The sequence below is a fragment of the Hypanus sabinus genome, chromosome 15 (assembly GCF_030144855.1).
Source record: "Hypanus sabinus isolate sHypSab1 chromosome 15, sHypSab1.hap1, whole genome shotgun sequence".
Lineage (NCBI taxonomy): Eukaryota > Metazoa > Chordata > Chondrichthyes > Myliobatiformes > Dasyatidae > Hypanus > Hypanus sabinus.
Window position 1 is genome coordinate 33,044,044 of NC_082720.1, and position 22,407 is coordinate 33,066,450.

Here is a 22,407-nt window from a genome sequence, read left to right on the forward strand (position 1 = left end):
ATGAGTGAGTTGCTATGTAACTTGGGGGAAAATTTGAAATGGATGATGAATACATGACAGAAGGTGTTATATTTGAATGCATGCAGTTTACAGAATAAAGTAAGTGATCTTGTAGTGGAGTTAGAGTTTGGCAGGTATGATATTGTAGGCATCACTGAGTTGTGGCTGAAAGAAGATCAATAGCAGGGAGCTTAACATCGAAGGATAAACCTTCTATTGAAAGGATAGGCAGACGGGCAGAGGGGGGGGGGGTGGCTCTGTTGGTAAAAAAATAAAATCAAATGCTGCCTGGTTTAGAGAGTATGGATCATGATCAGAGATTAAGGGAGCTAGGGCTTTACTCTGTGGAGAGAAGGAGGATAAGAGGAGACATGATAGAGGTGTACAAGATATGAAGAGGAATAGACAGAGTGGACAGCCAGCACCTCTTCCCCAGGGCACCACTGCTCAGTACAAGAGGACATGGCTTTAAGGTAAGGGGAGGGAAGTTCAAGGGGGATATTAGAGGAAGGTTTTGCACTCAGAGAGTGGTTGGTGTGTGGAATGCACTGCCTGAGTCAGTGGTGGAGGCAGGTACACTAGTGAAGTTTAAGAGACTACTAGACAGGTATTTGGAGGAATTTAAGGTAGGGGCTTATATGGGAGGCAGGGTTTGAGGGTCGGCACAACATTGTGGGCCGAAGGGCCTGTATTGTGCTGTACTGTTCTATGTTCTATGTTTTAAATGTTTAGAAAGTGGTGACATAGGATTGCAAGATATAGGATCCTTGTGGTAGAGTTCAGAAACTGCAAGGGTACAAAGATCCTGATGGGAGTTACATACAGGCCTCTGAACAGTAGCCAGGATGTGGGCTACAAATTACACTAGGAGATTGAGAATGCATGTCAAAATGTTACAGTAGTACAATAGTCATGGGCGATTTCAATATGCTGGTAGATTGGGAAAATTTGGTTGGTGCTGGATCCCAAGAGATAAAATTTGTAGAATACCCATGTGATTTAGTATCGGGTATCAGACATCCCAAAAAACTTTGAATAAATGAACAAATAGCCTAACTTTTAAAATGGTTGTCATGAAGGGATAAACATCAACGAGCACTTAGAGTGATCTTCCATTCACAGTCTTAAAAATGATTGTTCTGTTTATGCATTTATGCAAATCCTTAGTTTTACCATCTTATGTGGGAAAATGTGGTATTCCAATAGAAATACAATTCTTAAGAGGGAATTGAAATATTGAGCCACTGATACATTGTTTATCATGAATGATTTTAAGCAACAAAGAACTGAAGGGTAATTTGCAAAGACTTTACAAAAATGAAACTTTAACAAATGAAGTTTTTTGCTCAATATTCTGAATTGCATCATTTAATTCTTGAGAAGTTTAGAAAAGGAATATCAATTGAACAATATTTGTTTCCATAATTACAGCAGTATTAAGATATTTCAATCTGTTAAATGTGAACATTTTTTCCTTCAGGACTTGGTTTATCTGGCCATGCAGCTTTGGGGTACATAGTAAAGCCACAGTAACGATGCCCCTGGCAGAAGACAGGAATTGGTGGAGCTATTGATGATGCCAATCTGTATTTGAACATTCCTTTGGTATTGTTTCAACTCAGATATTGTGGCCATGGGTCTTGTTAATGTGGAACTGATGGTTACAGTAATGCAGAATACTGATGAGGATAACAATTCTACAAGTGAAAATACAGCAATATGTAAGGCAAATGAACATTCAAATTCTATTACTCCAAGTTCCATTTGACTTACAGCCAGAATGAAGACTAGATAAATGACTGGAGACGAAGTCTGTTTATTCAGTAGGGTCAATTGGAGATGGTTCCTGACAATTGAGGAACTTGAAGTAAGAAAAGCAAGGAAAAGGGGGGGTTACAAATAAGAGGGAGAGGTAAGGCAGAAGAGAGACTGGGGGTGGTTGGGTTAATGGGATCAGCTGAGAAGAAGGTTTCATCTCAGAACAGATTTAGTTTGATGTTACCAAAAAGCATTCCTGCTTTCGTGGCCACACCAAGAGAACCACCTTTTGGATTCGTGCTCCCTACAGTTCTCATCTGGGAACTATTCAAGTCATATTGCTAACGAATGCTGAAGCACAGACCTCAGGTAGATCCATCTTTGATTTTTTTTTTAAGATCAAATAATGGTTTGAATATCAGCGTTCATTCACTATACAGTAAATCAGTATTTGCCAATGGCACAATTAAGTATGGAATTCAGAAAGTTTCTGCTTGACGTATCCTCATCTCAACAGGCTTAATTTAGTATTTCCAACTGGCAGGTATGATTAAAAACACATGAAAGATGGGATGTTACAATATTTATCCACTAGTGCACTAGTAAACATGCCAGAAAAGAATTATGCTTGCCAACATAAGCCAAACAATCTCACTGACATTAAGATTTTATCTTGGCAACTGTGGAATCTCATTAATACAGATACTAATTATTGTTGTTATATATTTAAAAATAAAACTACAATGTTTTAAATGACATGTTGTCTCATTTAATTTGATTTAATCCCTTCCTTACTTCCTTGCCTTTGTGTTTATCTCAGTACATTTCCAAGTTTGAACTTAATCTGCTTAGAAATCTCCTGCAAGGACATATCAGTCTTCTTGCCTGATGAAAATACAGCCCAGAAATTTATTGGCACCGGGGAGATTCATTAAAGAAGCTAGTACATGGCCTTTAAGATTTTCTGTATGTACTGCATCAGCTAAATCTGGGATTGAGTCTATGAGACTGCAGTGAAGAAGAATGGGAGGCAGCAGAAAGGAAACTATAGGCCTGTTAGCCTGACATCAGTGGTTGGGAAGTTGTTGGAACTGATTGTTAGGGATGAGATTACAGAATACCTGGAGGCACATGACAAGATAGGTCAAAGCAAACATGGTTTCCTGAAAGAAAAATCCTGCCTGACAAATCTACTACAATTCATATTGAGGGTATGTTGGTGTTGAAAGCTGAGCTGTATTCATTAGGATGTTCCTGATGAAGGGTCTCGGCCCGAAACATTGGCTACTCTTTTCTCATGGATGCTGCCTGACCTGCTGAGTTCTTCCAGCGATGTGTACGTATTCTTCATTAAACAGTAGCCTGTTGTAGGTATTGCTACTGTCCAGGTGATCCAAGGTTGAGTGGACAACCAGTGAGATTGCAGCTGCTGTAGACATATTGTGGTGATAGGCAAATTGCAGCAGGTCCAGGACCTTTCATAAGCCGGGGTTGATTCTGGCCATGACTAACATCTGGAAGCATTTCATCACAGCAGATGTGAGTGCAACAGGGCATGAGTTATTGAGGCAGCTCACCCTGCTCTTCTTGGATACTTGTATGATGGCCACCTTTTTGAAGCAGGTGGGCATCTCCAGCTGTAGCAGTGAGAGATTGAAGATGCCTTTAAACACTCCTACAGGATTGCAGTACCCTATCAGGTCTGTCATCAAGGCCTGATGCCTTTTGAGGGTTCACCCTGACCGAAGATGTTCCAATGTCACCCTCTGAGACAGAGGTTACAGGATTATCAGGTGCTGGAGGGATCCATACACTTGTACTTTCATTATCCCTTTTAAATCATGCATAAAAGATGTTTAGTTCATCTGGGAGTGAAGCACACAGCCATGCATGATGTTAGGTTTCACTTTGTAGTAAGTAATGGCATGTAAACACTGCCAGAACTGACATATATCCAATTCTGTCTCTAACTTTGCCCCTAAAATTGTTTTTCTTAGGTTGTGCATGGACTACTTGTACAGTTCTGGATCACTGGTCTTGAATGCCACAGATCAATCCCTCAACAGACTACAAATCTCCTGATTCATCCTTGGCTTTTGGTTTGGATATGTCGGGTATGTTCTCGAAGGCACACACTCATCCACACGGGTCCTGATGAAGTCAGCAACAAAGCTGGTGTATTCAATCAGTTCTGAAGATGATTCCCTGAATATTGTCCAGTACACCAACTCAAAGCAGTCTTGCAAATGCTCCTCAGCCTACCTTGACCATACCTTCTTGGTCCTCACCGATGGTGCCATGTTCTTTAGTCTCTGCCTAAAAGCCGGGAGTAGAAGTACAGCCAAGTAATCAAACTCTGCATAGTATGGGCATAGAATGGCACCATAAACATTATTAATGGTGGTATAACAGTGGTCAAGTGTGTTGGCCCCTTTAGTTTCACAGGTAATATGTTGGTGGTAATTGTTCAGACTTCTTCAAGCTGGCGTGGTTGAAATCTCCCCCAATGGCAGGGAAGGTGTCAAAATCCACTGCTTCATGACTGCTGACCGTGGTGTTCAGCTACTCCAGTGCTTACCTGACGTTGGCCAGGGGTGGAATGGTACATGTCTATCTGGACAATGGCAGAAAACTCACATGGCAGATAAAATGGATGTTACCTGAGTACTAGATAGTCCAGTTGGATAATCAGGACTAAGACAAAACTATCACGTACGTGTACATGAGTTAATCATGAAGCATACTCAGCTTCCTCTATCTTTAAAAGATTCAACTGACCTGACTTTGAGGAAAATGTTGAAGCCACTGAGCTGCAGCGCTGCATCTGAAATGGCATGGGTCAGCCACGTTGCTGCAAAGCAATGTACAAAGCAGTCTCTAATGTCCCTTTGGTACTGCAAGCTTGAGCTGAGGTCTTCAGTTTTATTTTCCAGACACTGTACAGTACATTCACCAGCAAGATAGTTGTGAGTGGGGGGTCTCAGGCTTCTGCACTTCAATTGCACCTGTAGCCTAGCGCATGTTCCCTACTTCCATTGTGAGAAAGGGAAACCACACTTCTGACCTGAGTCTGCCGTCCAGGATCCATCGATTTTGGAGATCAATAGATTTTTTTTTAAAGATGATGTTACATATTGCAGCACCCTGTTCTGTGGTTCTGGATTTCAGCTTAGTAGTTCTAAATGGGAATATTTGTTGATTCCCATCGAAGTAACACATGACAAGTCACCACCTAGCAGCGCCATCAAAGTACCTGAGTGAGATCTCGCGACAGGTGTTATGACTTGTTGAGGCTTTAATGCTATGAAAACACAGCTGTTTTGAGAGCAGCAAACCCAGATGCAGTGTAACGTAGTGTATCACTCAAACATAAGGAATTGCACAAGCTAAATTCCCAAACAGTGGAGTATTCAAGGTGGAATATTCTTAATCTGAGTATCATTGCAATCAGGTAGGAAACAATTAAATTTCATACGTATAGTTGTATCTATTGCTTATCTTGTTAACATGGGTCCCTGTAGAAAGCACTACACTGAAATGCATCTTTAATTATTAGGGAAATGTAGTAGGCTTCTGCTGGTGTGGTGCATGTAGACTGCCATTCTTTTGCTGCAGTGAGTTATCTGGCTGCTAGGCTCTGACCCCAAACTGAGTGCAGATAACACACAAATAAGCACGTTCAATGCTAGGGGGCAGGGCAAGCATTCCTTTGCTAATGATTTATAGCAATGCCTCTAGCAATTCAATCCTTGAAACTGCCCTGCCAGTTGTTATAAACACACCTCTCTACACTAGAATACGTCTAGTCCTGCTAATTTTATGTGAGAGAAATGTAACCAAAGTTCTTAAATGTGTACCCAAATGAAGGGTGTGACATGGTCTACACTGGAAACGTACTTCATACTAACCTCATTTGCAAAGCAAAACAAGAATAGAATCAAAATAACATTTTGATTTACAGGTAATCTCAAATAAAACAAACTTTAAAAGATTTATTTCTGTGATGTGCAAGGATTTCAAAGTTGTTGAAGTACTAGCTACCAGCAATCGGCAATTTAATTATCATTACTCATACAGGGGTAGCTTCATGTCCTTGAGTAAGATCAGTTTGTCGAAGCTGAGGAGTTTATCAGAGCATTATCTCCTACTCTCCCAAATTTATTTCCTCGCAACACACACAAAATGCTGGAGGAACTCAGCAGGCCAGGCAGCATCTATGGCAAAGAGTAAACAGTCGGTGTTTCAGGTGAGACCCTTCATTTCTACTTCCTCTTCCTTTTCTGGATGCATTTTACTTTGATAGTTCCCCACAGTCTAGCACCATTGTCAAAGGATTTGGGGTTGCAAGTCTGTGAAGGGCAGTGAAATGAAAAGTGCTTTCAGAATGAGCAATTTGCTGACACAAACCTTTTATTCAGCAAGTAAAGGGAGGTATACACCTCGAAATTATGCAAGGATAATGACATAAAATATTTGTTGGGTTTGTCTGAAATTAATCCTAAGCTATGCTCTCAATGGTATTAACATGTTTAACTTAAGTGGATGAACACATCCAATAAAATCGCAGAGAGAGCAATCTCATTTGAGCCTGTTAAGCATTCAAAAACTAAACCCACAGTGTAATTTAAAAGTAATTTTCTACAGTAGCTACTCGCATATAACACTTAATTTGGACAAAATATATTGTCCAAATATATTTGGATAAAATAAATCTATATACTTGGACAAAATTAATTTGGAGTTATAGTGGGCTTGCTTTTGTTTTGGTGTTATTGGCTCCTATTGTGTGAATTTTGTTCAGCCAAGATAGCAAATAGAAAAGCTGGCCAGAACCACAAAGGCCAGCTGTGAAAATTGGTTCAATGCATTTTCCAAAGTGGGCAGCATGATCAACTGGCAATCTGTACTGGGACACTCCCTCAGGCTTGCACATCAAGCCGGTGCCAAAAAACTGAAACAAATCCACAGTTGTTCAGTGAGTGTGGCTAAGGGGACAAGGCAAAGTCTGGACCCATAGGAACAAGAGAAGTAAAAGCACAAGAAGTCCATTCAGCCCTTTTTGCCTACAGGCAGACAGACATACTTTATTGATCCCGAGGGAAATTGGGTTTCGTTACAGTCGCACCAACCAAGAATAGTGTAGAAATATAGCAATAGAAAACCATAAATAATTAAATAATAATGTTAATCATACCAAGTGGAAATAAGTCCAGGACCAGCCTATTGGCTCAGGGTGTCTGATACTCCGAGGGAGGAGTTGTAAAGTTTGACGGCCACAGGCAGGAATGACTTCCTATGATGCTCAGTGTTACATCTCGGTGGAATGAGTCTCTGGCTGAATTTACTCCTGTGCCTAACCAGTACATTATGGAGTGGATGGGAGACATTGTCCAAGATGGCATGCAACTTGGACAGCATCCTCTTTTCAAACACCACCATCAGAAAGTCCAGTTCCACCCCCACAACATCACTGGCCTTACGAATGAGTTTGTTGATTCTGCTGGTGTCTGCTACCCTCAGCCTGCTGCCCCAGCACATAACAGCAAACATGATGGCATTGGCCACCACAGCCTCGTAGAACATCTTCAGCATCGTACGGCAGATGTTAAAGGACCTCAGTCTCCTCAGGAAATAGAGATGGCTCTGACCCTTCTTGTAGGCAGCCTCAGTGTTCTTTGACCAGTCCAATTTATTGTCAATTCGTATCCCCAGGTATATGTAATCCTCCACCATGTCCACACTGACCCCTTGGATGGAAACAGGGGTCACTGGTGCCTTAGCCCTCCTCAGGTCCACCACCAGCTCCTTAGACTTTTTCACGTTAAGCTGCAGATGATTCTGCTTGCACCATGTGACAAAGTTTCCCACCGTAGCCCTGTACTCAGCCTCATCTCCCTTGCTGGTGCATCCAACTATGGCAGAGTCATCAGAAAACTTCTGAAGATGGCAAGACTCTGTGCAGTAGTTGAAGTCCGAGGTGTAGATTGTGAAGAGAAAGGGAGACAGGACAGTCCCCTGTGGAGCCCCAGTGCTGCTGACCACTCTGTCTGACACACAGTGCTGCAAGCGCACGTACTGTGGTCTGCTAGTCAGGTAATCAATAATCCATGACACCAGGGATGAATCCACCTGCATCACTGTCAGCTTCTCACCCAGCAGAGCAGGGCGGATGGTGTTTTCCTACTCCTGTATTTATTAAGAACACGGCTTTAATCTCAGAGCCACCTCTCCGAATTAACCCCATACCTTTTATTCCCTTAATATCTAAAATTCTAAAAAATATACTTGTAACTGTCTCCAGAGCTCTCTTGGGTAGAGGAACCATGACATTCTCTTTCCCATGGATAAAGAAATATATTTTAGCTCATCCTTTATTCTGAGACAATGCTCCTGTTGGTAAACAGCTTCCCATATCCACCCCCCACCAACCTGACTAAGCTTCATTTCTGTGTCAGCCCTGACAAGACCTGTATGGATACTTTGTGTTAATTAAATCATCCCTCATTCTCATGAACTTTCAAAGAGCACCAGCTCAATCTGGTTTACCTCATATGATAAACCTGGCACTTCAGACATAAAAGTTGCTCTGACTCCAACACAAGTATCTTCTTCCTTAGATAATATGACCAGACCTGAGCACAATATTCAAAGCGTGGTGTCACCAGGACCCAAAATAATTATAGAAAATATCTTTACAGTTGCATCATTTTTTCTTTCTATAAAAGCCATCATGCCATTTATCTTTCTAACTGCTTGCTGTACTCTATGTCAGTCAGTGTTTCCCTTTCATGAATTAATGAGGAGACATTATTTCTATTTTATAATTCCATGTTGACCCTTCTCACTACTATTCTAAGTGAACCACTATAACTTCCTTATTAGTTGATCCCAGAAATTTCTTTTCTATCAATATCAGGATAATTTACCTCTCATTCCTTGTTTCTGTTCTCTCATTTTTTTAAAATAAATAATGAGGTTATATTTGCTTCTTGCCAATGTGGCATCTATGGTGTTTTGAAATATGATGGCACATGCACAAAATCAAAAGCCATCTCTTTCAGGGCCTAAAGTTTATTATCTTTTTGTCCCTTTATTTTCCCCAGTACTACTTTTATGAATGCTAATTTCATTTGTTTCAGACAGACAGACATACTTCACTGATCCCGAGGAAAATTGGGTTTCGTTACAGTCGCTCCAAACAAGGATACAGTATAAATATAGCAATATAAAACCATAAATAATTAAATAATAATAAGTAAATTATTCCAAGTGGAAATAAGTCCAGGATCAGCCTATTGGCTCAGGGTGTCTGTCACTCCGAGGGAGGAGTTGTAAAGTTTGATGGCCACAGGTAGGAATGACTTCCTGTGACGCTCAGTGTTACATCTCGGTGAAATGAGTCTCTGGCTGAACGTACTCCTGTGCCTAACCAGTACATTATGGAGTGGATGGGAGACATTGTCCAAGATGGCATGCAACTTGGACAGCATCCTCTTTTCAGACACCACCATCAGAGAGTCCAGTTCCACCCCCACAACATCACTGGCCTTACGAATGAGTTTGTTGATTCTGCTGGTGTCTGCTACTCTCAGCCTGCTGCCCCAGCACACAACAGCAAACATGATAGCACTGGCCACCACAGCCTCGTAGAACATCCTCAGCATTGTCCGGCAGATGTTCAAGGACTTCAGTCTCCTTAGGAAGTAGAGACAGCACTGACCCTTCTTGTAAACAGCCTCAGTATTCTTTGACCAGTCCAGTTTATTGTCAATTCGTATCCCCAGGTATTTGTAATCCTCCACCATGTCCACTCTGACCCCTTGGATGGAAACAAGGGTCACCGGTGCCTCTGCCCTCCTCAGGTCCACCACCAGCTCCTTAGTCTTTTTCACATTAAGTTGCAGATGATTCTGCTCACACCATGTGACAAAGTTTCCCATCCTCATCTCCCTTGCTGATGCATCCAACAATGGCAGAGTCATCAGAAAACTTCTGAAGGTGGCAAGACTCTGTGCAGTAGTTGCACAGAGTCCTCCCTTTTGGAGGTTTTATTCACTCTTTCTGAATTTGTTCACGTCTTTAGACAAAAACAATTTGTCTGCATATTCACATTTTCCATTCCTTTGTTCCCTATGTATGGAAGCTTATTCAGTCTACTTATATGATTGTCACATTTTTTCCTTGTATTGTACATACCCCCTCCGTATTACCATCTTTATCCTTCATTGCTCAATTCTGAATTTTTCACAAATCTCATTCTTAATAATTTTTTGATAACATTATATGCCTTTTCCTTCGATCTAACATATCTTTTTAAATAAATTTTTCTCATTGGGTTTCTGGGCTTAAAGGAAAATGTGGTTGTTGTTAACAGTATATTAATTCTTTAGCTTTTAGCCATGCTAATGTATTATTATACCTTCTGATGAAGTTTCCCAGTCTATTGCCAACAAACACCTCACACCTCTCTGAACTATCATAGTGTCATTCAGTGCGGAAAAAGGCCCTTCAATCCCGCCAAGCCCATGCTGACCAAGTAAATACTTATACAAATCACATTCGTCAGCAATCAGTCCACAGTCCTCTATGCATTTTTGATTCAAGCAATTATCTGGATTCGATGCTTTGTTTATGATTTAACTGAATAACCTGTAACCTTAATATAAACATTGATCATATGATTCATGCATGTAATGGGGACTTCGTAAAGTCCCCATTACCTGTTTTTATTTGACAATAATAGATCTAAAATAGCCCTTTCCTTAGATGGTTCATCAACATACCAATCATGAACATACTATGTCTCGTCTCTGAATTCATTCTCCATATTATTACTGCTAAATTGGTCCACTGGGAATCTTTAGATGGTTAATTTATGGAGGAAAGAAAATGTTTCTCTCTTTATCTAGCCACCAGTGGATTGCCACAATTGAAGTGACTGAATTGAGGCAGCAAATGCACTTCAATGTATGATGCTATGTTTCCCATAACAAAAATTAATGGTAGGTTCTTTTGAAACATTGTTCTGTATATGGTGGAATGACCTTCAAAAAATAGTTTATATGGGTCCGGACAACTTTAATTTCAGCCTTGTAAAGCCCTATATTTGTGGTTATTGCATATAATTGGATAAAAGCTATGCCTTTTACAAAATAGTCATGGGATTTCATGGCAGGTTGGTGTCTAAGTTATCTGTGTCTTGAGTTAATTTACAGTAAATCTGCAGAATTTTCTTTGGAATAATGAATAGGAGTATATTGAAAGAATCCCAAGTTTGTAATCAATCAGATCAAGATATAGAATGTTTCAATCAAAAGGGAACTCCTCAAAAATATTAAGTGCCTGGAACAAAAACAGGTTTGTTTTTAAAAATAACAAAATTGCCTTGCTTTGTGGATTCCTCAAAAGCATAAGGAGCACTTACATTGGCAGGTGAAACATTTGACGTGGAAATGGTTATTGTGTACCCGCACCACCTCTCCTTTGCACACACCGCCACATCTATAGCAGCGGATAGTTCCAGGCTCACCTCCACGGCTGTACGAATTCTGCTGATAGGGTACTGCTGAAACAAAAGAAAAACAGATCTGGTTAGGAACAGTCTCTGTACAGTATCTTCACTAGTTCAAATGTTGCAAATGCAACAGTTTCATATCTCTCACACCAATGGCAACGGGCCTTGATAATTATGTATTTTGTCCTTTTGACTTGTGTTGTAAGTAAGTTAAATTTAACCAGTTGTTGGTAAGGAAAGCAAACCCCAGTTGCTTTACCCTTGTAGGGGGAAGGATAAAAAACAGTCATAAGCTATTACAATGCAATTATGTGCACTTGTCGCATCATTGTCTGCAGAGCCAAGAGACCAAGCCCCATTTTCTGACCTTAAATGGGGAGAATGCCAATGTCAAAGGAACTCCAGTATCAGCACTGGGGTTGAAATTACTTACTATTAGAATTTGCAGTCATTTTTTCCTAAACTATTTATATTTAAGTCTATGATCGCCTGGGAAAAGTATAACTGAATCTATTGCATTTAAAACAAGCAAATAGAATGGATTTCAAAACACATGAAGCTGAACAATCCTTTGAAGAGTTTACTAGATTCATTGTATCTAGTTCTCATTGTAACACCTGCTAACAAACTGCCACGAAGATCAAAAGCTTTAAGATTGTTTGATTTATCACTGTTTCTTATGATATTCCTGATATGCAAATATTATAAAATGCATTTAACATAAACAAATAATCTGAAGATGCTTGGAAATTGCCAACTAGTGAGTCTCATGGAGAAAATGTTGACTGTTTATTCCCATCCATCGATGCTGAGTTCCTCCAGCATTTTGTCTACCACATGTCTTTGCATTTGTTGGGAGAGTATCATGAAACCTTAAATTACTGTCCTCCTGCAACTAAAGTTCAAAATTCAAAGTAAACTTATAATCAAAGTACATATATGTCACCAAATGCTACCCTGAGATTCAATTTCTTGCGGGCATTCACAATAAATACAAAGACGCACAATAGAATCAATGAAAGCTACTTGCAAAGAAAGATGGGCAAACAACCATTGTAAAAAGAACAATAAATTGTGCAAATACAAAAAAAAATCATAACAACAGGTAAGTAATGAATAATACTGAGAATGTGAGCTTCAGAGTCCATGAAAGCAAATCTAATGGTTGTGTAAGCAGCTCAGTGCTGGGGTGAGTGAAGTTACTCTAATTCCGTTTTGTTCCACTCTGATTCAGGAGCCTGATGGTTGCAGGGTAATCAATGTTCCTGAATCTGGTGGTGTGGGTCCTGAGGCTCCTGTACCTTCTTCCCGGTGGCAGCAATGAGAAGAGTACACGGCCTGGATGGTGAGAGTCCTTGATGATCCCTGCTTCTTTCATGAAACAACAATCCTTGTAGATGTACTCAGTGGGGAGGGCTTCACCTGTGGTGGACAAGACTGTTTCCACTACCTTTTGATGGTCTTTCTGTTTAAAGGCATTGGTGTTGCCATGATGCAGCTAGTCAGTACTCTAAAAGCAGAGATGCTAGAGGGTGGAATTTGTGGAATTTATTACCACAGGCAGCTGTGGAAGCCAGCTCATTGGATTTATTTAAGGCAGAGCTTGATAGGTTCTTGATTGGACATGGCAAAAAAGGTTATCGGCAGAAGGCCAGGCAATGGGGCTGAGAAGGGAAAAAAGGATCCGTGATGATTACAGTAAATAGCAGAGCAGACTTGATGGGTCAAATGGCCTAATTCTACTCCTATGCCTTATGGTCTTATTCTCTACACCACGTATCTATATAAGTTTGTCAAAGTTTTAGATGGTATGCCAAATCTGCTCAAGCTCTAAGAAAGTAAATGCACTGCCATGGATTCTTCATAATGGCACTTACGTACTGGATCCAGTAGAGGTCCTTTGAAGTGACAGAGCTGAGAAACTTAAAGCTACTGACCTTCATCCTCTCCGACTCCCTGATGAAGACTGGCTCATGGACTACATGAGGAGTTTTCTCCTCCAGTAGTCAATAATCAGCTCTTTGATTTTGCTAACATTGAGAGAAAGTTGTTGTTGTGGCAGTCAGCATTTGACACTATCATTCCCACAATCCTGATTGATAAGTTACTGAACCTGGGCCTCTGTACCTCCCTTTGCAGTTGAATCCTCGACTTCCTAACTGGAAGACCATAATCTATGCGGATTGGTGATAATATCTCCTCCTCACTGATGACCAACACTGGCGCACCTCAGAGGCTTAGCCCGCTGCTCTATTCTCTCGATACTCATGACTGTGTAACAAGGCATAGCTCAAATATGGTCTATAAATTTGCTGATGATACAACCATTGTTGGTAGAATCTCAGATGGAGATGAGAGGGCCTACAGGAGCATGATTCAGCAACTAATGGAGTGGTGTCGCAGCAACAACCTTGCACTCAACGTAGTAAAACGAAAGAACTGATTGTGGACTTCAGGAAGGGTAAGACGAAGGAATACATACCGATTCTCATAGAGATCAGGTGGAGAGAATGAGCTGTTTCAAGTTCCTGGGTGTCAAGATCTCTGAGTAGCTAACCTGATCCTAACATATCGATGCAGCTATAAAAAAGGCAAGAGAGTGACTATATTTCATTAGGAGTTTGAAGAAATTTGGTATGTCAACAAATATGCTCAAAAATTTTCTTCTATATTATGTATTGCATTGAACTGCTGCTGCTAAGGAACAAATTCCACAACACATGCCGTTGATAATAAACCTGAGTCTGATTTTGATTCTGTCCACCCAGCCAGATTTTCAATCTCCCTCCTATGGGCTGATACGTCACCACCTTTGGTTCAGCCAGTGACAGTGGTGTCATCAGCAAACTTAAATATGGTTATGGAGCTGTACTTAGCTTCACAGTCATGAGTATTGAGTGCGTAGAGCAGGGAGATATGCACACAGCCTTTGGTGCACCTGTGGTGAGAAGATGTTGTTGCCAACCCAAACTGACTGGGATCTGCAAGTGAGGAATTTGAGGCTCTAGTTGCACAACAAGGCACTGACACCTAGGTCTTGGAGCTTATTGATTAATTTTGAGGGGATGATGATGTTGAGTGCTAAACTGTAGTCAATGAAGAGCATCTGCTGTATGTATCCTAACTGTCCAGATGTTCCAGAGTTGACTGAAGAGCCAATGAAATGGCATCTGCTAGGGACCTGTTGCGACGGAAGGCAAATTGCAGCAGATCCTAGTCACTTCTCAGTCAGGAGTTGATACGTTTCATCACCAGCCTCTCAAAGCACTTAATCACTGTGCTCTTCATGTAAGTGCTACTACACAATAGTCATTGAGGGTGGTTATCAAGTTCTTCTTGGGCAGTGGCATGCTTGAAACCTGCTTGAAACAGGTGAATACATCAGACTGCCCAAGTGAGATATTAAAGATGTCAGCAAACACTCCAGTCAGTCGATTAACACAGGTGTTTGTACTTAGCCGGGTACACCATTGGTGCCAGATGCTTTTCGTGGATTCACTCTTGGCCCTCCTGAATGATATTCTCACATTGGCCTCAGAGAGTGAAATTACAGGATCGTCAGATGCTGTTGTAGTTTCTCCACGTTCTGTTGATCAAAGTGAGTAGAAAAGGCATTGAGCACATCTGGCAATGAAATCTTGTTGTCATAAATGTCTCTTGGTTTTACTTTGTAGGATGTGACAGCATTCAAGCCCTGCCATAGCGGTCGAGCATCCTTCTGTGATTCCAGTTTGGTCCTGAATCTTCAATTATTCTCTTAATTCAGTGCTGCCAACAATGCAAGGTTATCTGTAAGTGTTTATAGAGATTGAAGACCAATCCCTTTGATGCTGCTTCAATTAATCGAGGGATACATTAACAGATGTAATTCTGTTGATTAGTTACAGATACATTGATAATATGAAAAAGACGATCAATTGGGTGAACATCTGGAATCATTATGCAAAATGATGAATCCTCTGGGGACACGTTTAACCTGAAAGTGCAATGTCATAATGGAGAGGTGGAAAGGGGTCATGTAAAAAGATCTTAATATCCTTTTTGATATGACAATAAGGTCCTGATGTTTGCGGGCTTATCTAGGCATGTCCTGGCATGAAACATCCACTTCCCTTCAGAAAGCCTATCCTGGCAAAGAAGCTGATCAGAACCAGAAGAGATCAGAAAGGTAATTTTAACTAAGTGTTCCTTTTCAGACCATGTCATAAAAGGTATCCTTAGAACATGCTGTAAGTTCACCACCCCCTACCAATTACTGTTCTCCACAAATAGCCCCAGTAGCAATCCAATTGCTTCAGTAAGGGGCCTCTCAGGACAACTTTCAGCTAACTTCCTGCCTACTGAGATTTAAGAATCAGAATCAGAATCAGAATCAGAATCAGGTTTAACATCACTGGCATATGTCGTGAAATACATTAACTTTAAGGCAGCAGGACAATACATGATAAATACTGAGAAAAAAACTGAATTACACTATGTATATACTGTATATGTATATTAAAAAGTTAAATTAAATAAGTAGTGTAAAAACAGAAATAAAAAATCAGTGCAGTAATGTTTATGGGTACAATGTCCATTTAGGAATCAGGTGGCAGAGGGGAAGAAGCTGTTCCTGAAGCTTTCAGGGTATACCTCAGGCATCTGTATCTCACTCCTGATGGTAACAATGAGAAGAGGGGATGTCTTGGGGTAGTGGGGATCCTTAATGATGGACACCACTTTTCTGTGGCACTGCTCCTTAAAGATGTCCTGGATACTAAGGAGAATAGTGCCCGTGATGGTGCTGACTATGTTTACAACTCTTTGCAGCTTACTTCGATACTGTGCAGTAGCACCGCACCCCCATACCAGATTGTGATGCAACTAGTCAGAATACTCTCCATGGTACATCTGTAGAAGCTTGAGTGATTTAGGTGACAGTCCAAACTTCCTCAAACTCCTAATGGAATAAAGCTACTGTTTTGTCTTCTTTATAGCTGCACTGATATGTTAGGACCAGGTTAGGTTCTCAGAGCCATTGACATCAGTAACTTGAAATTGCTCACTCTCTCCACTCCTGATCCCTTTATGAAGATTGGTTTGTGTTCCCTCTTCCTACCCTTTCTGAACTCCATAATTAGTTCTGTTAGTCTTACTGATGTTGAGTGCAAGGTTTGCTGCAACACCACTCAACCAGCTGGTATATCTTGCTCCTGTACGCTCTTTTGTCTCCATCTGAGATTCTGCCAACAATGATTGTATCATCAGCGAATATACAGATGGCGTTTAAGCTGTGCCTAGCCACACATTCATGGGTGTAGAGAGAGTAGACCACTGCGCTAAGCACACGGTCCTGAGGTGCACCAGTGTTGATTGTCAGTGAAGTGGAGATGTTATTACCAATTTGTACAGACTCTGGTCTTCCAGTTAGGAAGTCAAGGATTCAATTGTTGAGGAAGGTACAGAGGCCCAGATTCTGTAGTGTTTCAATCAGAACTATAGGAATGATGGCATTAAACACAACACAATAGTCAATAAACAGTATCCAGACATAGGTATTTGTATTGTCCAGGTGATCCAATGTCGCATGGAGAGCCAGTGAAATCGTATCTGCTATAGATGCATTGTGGCAACAGGCAAATTGCAGTGGGTCCATGTCCTTGTTGAGGCAGGAGTGGATTCTAGCCATGACCAACTTCTCAAAGCATTTCTTCACCATAGATGTGACTGCTACTAGATGATCATCGTTAAGGCAGCTCACTTTCCTCTTTTCTTTTCCAATCTTTTTATTATTATTATTAATATCAACATAATAAGATTAATACATAGATAATGGGATTACAAACATACAAATTTAAACTGAACATGAAAGGATACATAAGCAATAGTTACAATATAAATGAGTCTTCCCAAATCATGGACGATACAAGTAACATATAAACAAAGCAAAACTAGGTATATCATAACATATATTAAAAAAAAACAGAAAAGAGAAAAAGAAAAACAAATTATGCTGGAAAAACTAATCTAGCAACCTAATGACTAATAAGGAAAAAAAAAGAAAAAAATGATGAAAAAAAGGGCTGTTTATAATATTTAACAAAAATACAAAATCATCAGTGTCGTCAACTCCGATCCTCTCAACATATGTAAAATCAAAACTGGAAAAACAAATAGGTCACATTACATCATATGAAAATATTGAATAAATGGTCTCCATATCTTTTCAAATTTAATTCAAGGGTCAAATGCAACACTTCTAATTTTTTCTAAATTTAGACATAACATAGTTTGAGAAAACCAATGAAATACGGTAGGAGGATTAGTTTCTTTCCAATTCAACAAAATAGTTCTTCTAGCCATTAATGTAAGAAATGCAATCATTCGACAAGCAGAAGAGGATAAATAAACTGTGTCCATCATCGATAAACCAACAATTGCAGTAATAGAATGAGGTTGTAAATCAATGTTCAATACCGTGGAAATAATATCAAAAATGTCTTTCCAATATTTTTTCAAAAGCGGCCAAGACCAAAACATATGAGTTAAAGATGCTATCTCAGAATGACATCTGTCACAAATAGGATTTATATAGGAATAAAAATGAGCCAATTTATCCTTGGACATATGAGCCCTAGGCACGACTTTAAACTGTTTTAATGAATGTTTAGCACACATAGATGATAAATTGACTAATTGAAGAATTTTATCCCAATTCTCAATAGGGATAGTAAGGTTAAGTTCTCTTTCCCAATCATTTTTAATCTTATAGAAGGGCTCTGAACGTATCTTCATAATTATATTGTAGAGCTTTGATATTACCCCTTTCTGAGAAGGATTTAGTTCTAGCAAATTCTCCAAAATACCTAAAGACTCAAGATTTGGAAAGGTAGGAAGTACAGTATTTAAGAAATTCCTAATCTGTAAATATCTAAAAAGATGAAATCTAAGCAAATTATATTTATTAGATAATTGTTCAAAAGACATAAAACAATTATCCAAAAATAAATCAGAAAATCATAGTAATCCTTTAGTCTTCCAAGCTGAATAAGCTTGGCCTATAATAGAAGGATAAAAAAAGAAATTGGGTACAATAGGAATATTTAAAACAAACTGAGTCAATCCAAAAAATTTCTGAAATTGAAACCATATATGTAAAGTATGTTTAACTATCGGATTGTCAATTCATTTCTGCAATTTAGAAAGAGCAAAGGGAAGAGAAGACCCTAAAATAGAACCCAATGAAAATCCTTGTACAGATTTAATTTCCAGGTTCACCCAATGAGGGCTAAAAGATATATCCCAATCCTTTAACCAACATATCAAATATCGGATATTAACTGCCCAATAATAAAATCTAATATCAGGCAATGCCAATCCACCTTCCTTCCTTGCCTTTTGTAAATATTTTTTACTTAATCTAGGATTTTTATTCTGCCATATATATGAGGAAATTTTTGAATCAACATTAGCAAAAAAAGATTTCGGAATAAAAATTGGTACCGCTTGAAATATATATAAAAACTTGGGTAAAATAATCACCTTAATAGCATTAATCCGACCTATCAGAGATAAAGATAATGGTGACCATTTAGTGAACGAACATTTAATCTGATCGATTAAGGGTAAAAAATCAACCTTAAATAAATCCTTATAATTTTTTGTGATTTTAATCCCTAAGTATATAAAAGAGTCATTAACTAATTTAAAAGGTAAATTTAAAAGGTAAATTGGAACCTGTCTATTTAAAGGAAACAATTCACTCTTATTAAGATTTAATTTATACCCAGAGAAATTACTAAATTGAGCCAACAATGATAAAACTGCAGGAATGGATTTCTCAGGATCAGAAATAAATAATAATAAATCATCTGCATATAATGATAACTTATGTATATCCATCCCCCAAGTACTGCCAAAAATGTTTGGTGATTCTCTAATAGCAATTGCCAAGGGTTCTAAAGCAATATCAAATAATAAAGGACTAAGAGGACAGCCTTGTCTAGTACCCCGAAATAAATGAAAAAAGGGAGATCTTTGATTGTTACTAAAAACTGAAGCTACTGGAGTATGATATATCAGTTTAATCCAGGAAATGAATGTCCGTCTAAAACTCTCAAGCACAGTAAGTAAGTATGGCCATTCAAATCTATCAAATGCTTTCTCCGCACCTAATGAAATGACACATTCTGAGGTGTTATGTGAAGGAGTATAAACACTATTCAATAATCTCCTAACATTGAAAAAAGAATAGCGATGTTTAATAAAACCAGTTTGATCTTCCAAGATAATTTGAGGTAATACCTTCTCCAGCCTGGATGCCAGTAACTTGGAAAAGATCTTGGAATCTACATTCAATAAGGATATTGGTCTATAGGATGCACAGTCAGTAGGGTCTTTATCTTTCTTCAATATTAAAGAAATGGAAGCTCTATAAAAAGATTGTGGCAAATTCCCCAATCTAATTGCTTCTTCAAAAACCCTGCATAACCAAGGAGAAAGAGCAGAGGAAAAACATTTAAAAAATTCTACTGTATACCCATCTGGACCTGGTGCTTTCCCAGAATTCATAGAGGAAATAACTCCTTTAATTACTGCATCCGTAATAGGAGTTTCTAATATTGAAAGATCATCTGATGATAATTTTGGAAAATTCAATTTCCCAAGAAAATCATACATGATATTATAATCATGAGGGAATTCAGAATGATACAGGGAAGTATAAAAATCTTGAAAAGATTTGTTTATCTCATCATGGTTAACTGTCAGATCACCATTCTGCTAACAAATCTTAATAATTTTGCATTTAACCAAAGCATTCTTCAATTGATTAGCTAACATTTTACCCGATTTATTACCATGTATATAAAAATCAGATCTGGCTTTCATTAATTGATTTTCAATCGAAGATGTAAGTAATAAACTATGTTCCATTTGAAGTTCAACCCTTTGTTTGTAAAGCTCCTTACTAGGAGCAGTCAAATACTTCTTGTCAATCTCTTTAATTTTATCAACCGATAAGAGAGTTTTCTTTTTAACGCGTTTTCTCAAACCAACGGAATAGGAGATAATCTGTCCACGTATATATGCTTTAAAAGTGTCCCAAAGTGTTCCGCAAGAAATATCTTCCGTGGAATTAGTTGAAAAGAAGAAATTGATCTGTTCCTTCATAAATTTAATGAAATCCGGATCTTGCAGTAAGGTAGAATCAAATCGCCATTGTCTAGCACTAGAAGCTGTATCCATAAATTTAATAGAAAGTTTTAATGGAGCATGGTCAGAGATGGCTATAATATCATAATTACAACCAATTATCGATGGAATAAAACAAGAGTCAATAAAAAATAATCAATTCTCGAGTAAGAATGATAAATATGTGAGAAAAATGAAAACTCTTTGTCCTTAGAATGCCGAAATCTCCAAATATCAAAAATTCCATTATCAGTCAAAAAAGAATTAATGTAAGTGGCCAACTTATTAGGTAAAGTCTGAGTAGATATAGATCTGTCCAACAAAGGATTTAAACAACAATTAAAGTCACCACCCATTATTAACCTATATTCATTTAGATTTGGTAGAGAAGTAAATAAGGACTTAAACAAATTGGGATAATCCACATTTGGAGCATAAACATTAACCATAGCAACCTTTTGGTTAAAAAGTAACCCAGTAATTAACAAAAATCTATCATTTGGATCCGAAATAATATCGTGTTGGACAAATGCAATAGAGGAGTCAATAAAAATTGAAACTCCCTTTACTTTAGCATTCAAATTCGAATGGTACTGTTGACCCCTCCAAAACCTAAAAAAAATGATGATTGCCCTCTTTCCTCACATGAGTTTCTTGTACAAAAATAATATGTGCACTCAGTCTTTGGAATACTTTGAAAATCTTTTTTTCGTTTAATCGGGTGGTTTAAGCCATTGGTATTCCAAGAGACAAAATTAATGGTCTGAGCCATATTTCTGAAATCAACCCTTTGTTATATAAAGGGTTAACCAAATTATGAACTCATGCACCCGGAAGAGGAATAAAAATAAGGGGCGGACCCAGAAGTGACGACATCGTGGACATTTTAGTAGTTTAAAATCAACCCAAATGAAAAAACTAAAAAAACTGATAAAAAGAACAATAGATTTAGAAAAAAAAACCCACCCCCCACCCAAGAAGAGAAAGCCCCTCCCAAGCCAGGAGAAGGCTGGGAAGAAAGAGGAATGAAACTAAATCTACCCCCATATCAGCAGAAGGCAACTCCATATATAAAGGAAAAAAAAGATCCACTCAAACTCCAAAAAAAATTAATGATCACTATACTAAAACAAACTTCTTAATATAATTGCTAGTAAAAAAAACAAAAAGAATATAATCACTAGTAACTTATAAATTGGGTTAAAACCCAAACAAACCAAAAAAATTTAAACTGTGATAAGAAATGCATTATAGGAAGAAGATGAGAGAAAAAAAATGGCGAAATCAAAAAAAAAAGCAAAAAATATTCTAGAGAAGAAACCGCTATCTTAGTAAAAAAAAAATTCACCCTCGAAGGATTAATAATAATGACCAAAGATAAAGTACAGTGGTTAAAGTAAGTAAAATAAAAAAGATTAGTACGTCGAAAAAAAACTTTAATTAGAATATAAAATATAGAGTAAACCTACACCAATAGCCAGGAACAAAATCTGGTTTTGAAAACAAAAACTGTTTTGTAACGATCAAAATCACTCATTTATTAGAAACGAGAGTCAAACAGTAGAATAATGCTCATCCAGAACGCTTCGAGCTTCAGATGTGGAGAGAGAAACACGCCGTGGTGCATTGGGAGGCGAGATTCTGAGCTTCGCAGGGTATAAGAGCGCAGGTTTTAGATTTTTCTCATAACATTCAGACATCAGAGGTTTAAAAAGAAGCCTTGCCTTCATTACTTCTGGGCTAAAATCCTCCACTAATCGAAAATCGAATTCTTGGAATTTGACCATCCCTAAACACCGAGCCACACGAATAATTTGCTCTTTGACATGCACATAGTGAAATCAGACAATTACAACCGGTGGTTTAAATGAAGAACTTGGTGATCAGCGCATAATTCTATGGGCGCGATCAAGTAACGGAGGACTGTCTGGGAATACAGAAGGGAACGCATCCTTTAAAAGTTG

At 38.6% G+C, this 22,407-nt stretch overlaps 1 protein-coding gene across 3 annotated transcripts in view; it reads right to left on the reverse strand.

Annotated features, from left to right (window-relative positions):
• Window positions 1-22,407, reverse strand: part of ablim3 (actin binding LIM protein family, member 3) — a 305,340-nt gene that overhangs the window by 209,952 nt on the left and 72,981 nt on the right. For all 3 annotated transcript variants that reach the window (XM_059990185.1, XM_059990183.1, XM_059990184.1), the window contains exon 2: window positions 11,183-11,323. In XM_059990185.1, coding sequence (XP_059846168.1) covers window positions 11,183-11,323 — 141 coding nt within the window. The remainder of the gene's footprint in view (window positions 1-11,182; window positions 11,324-22,407) is intronic.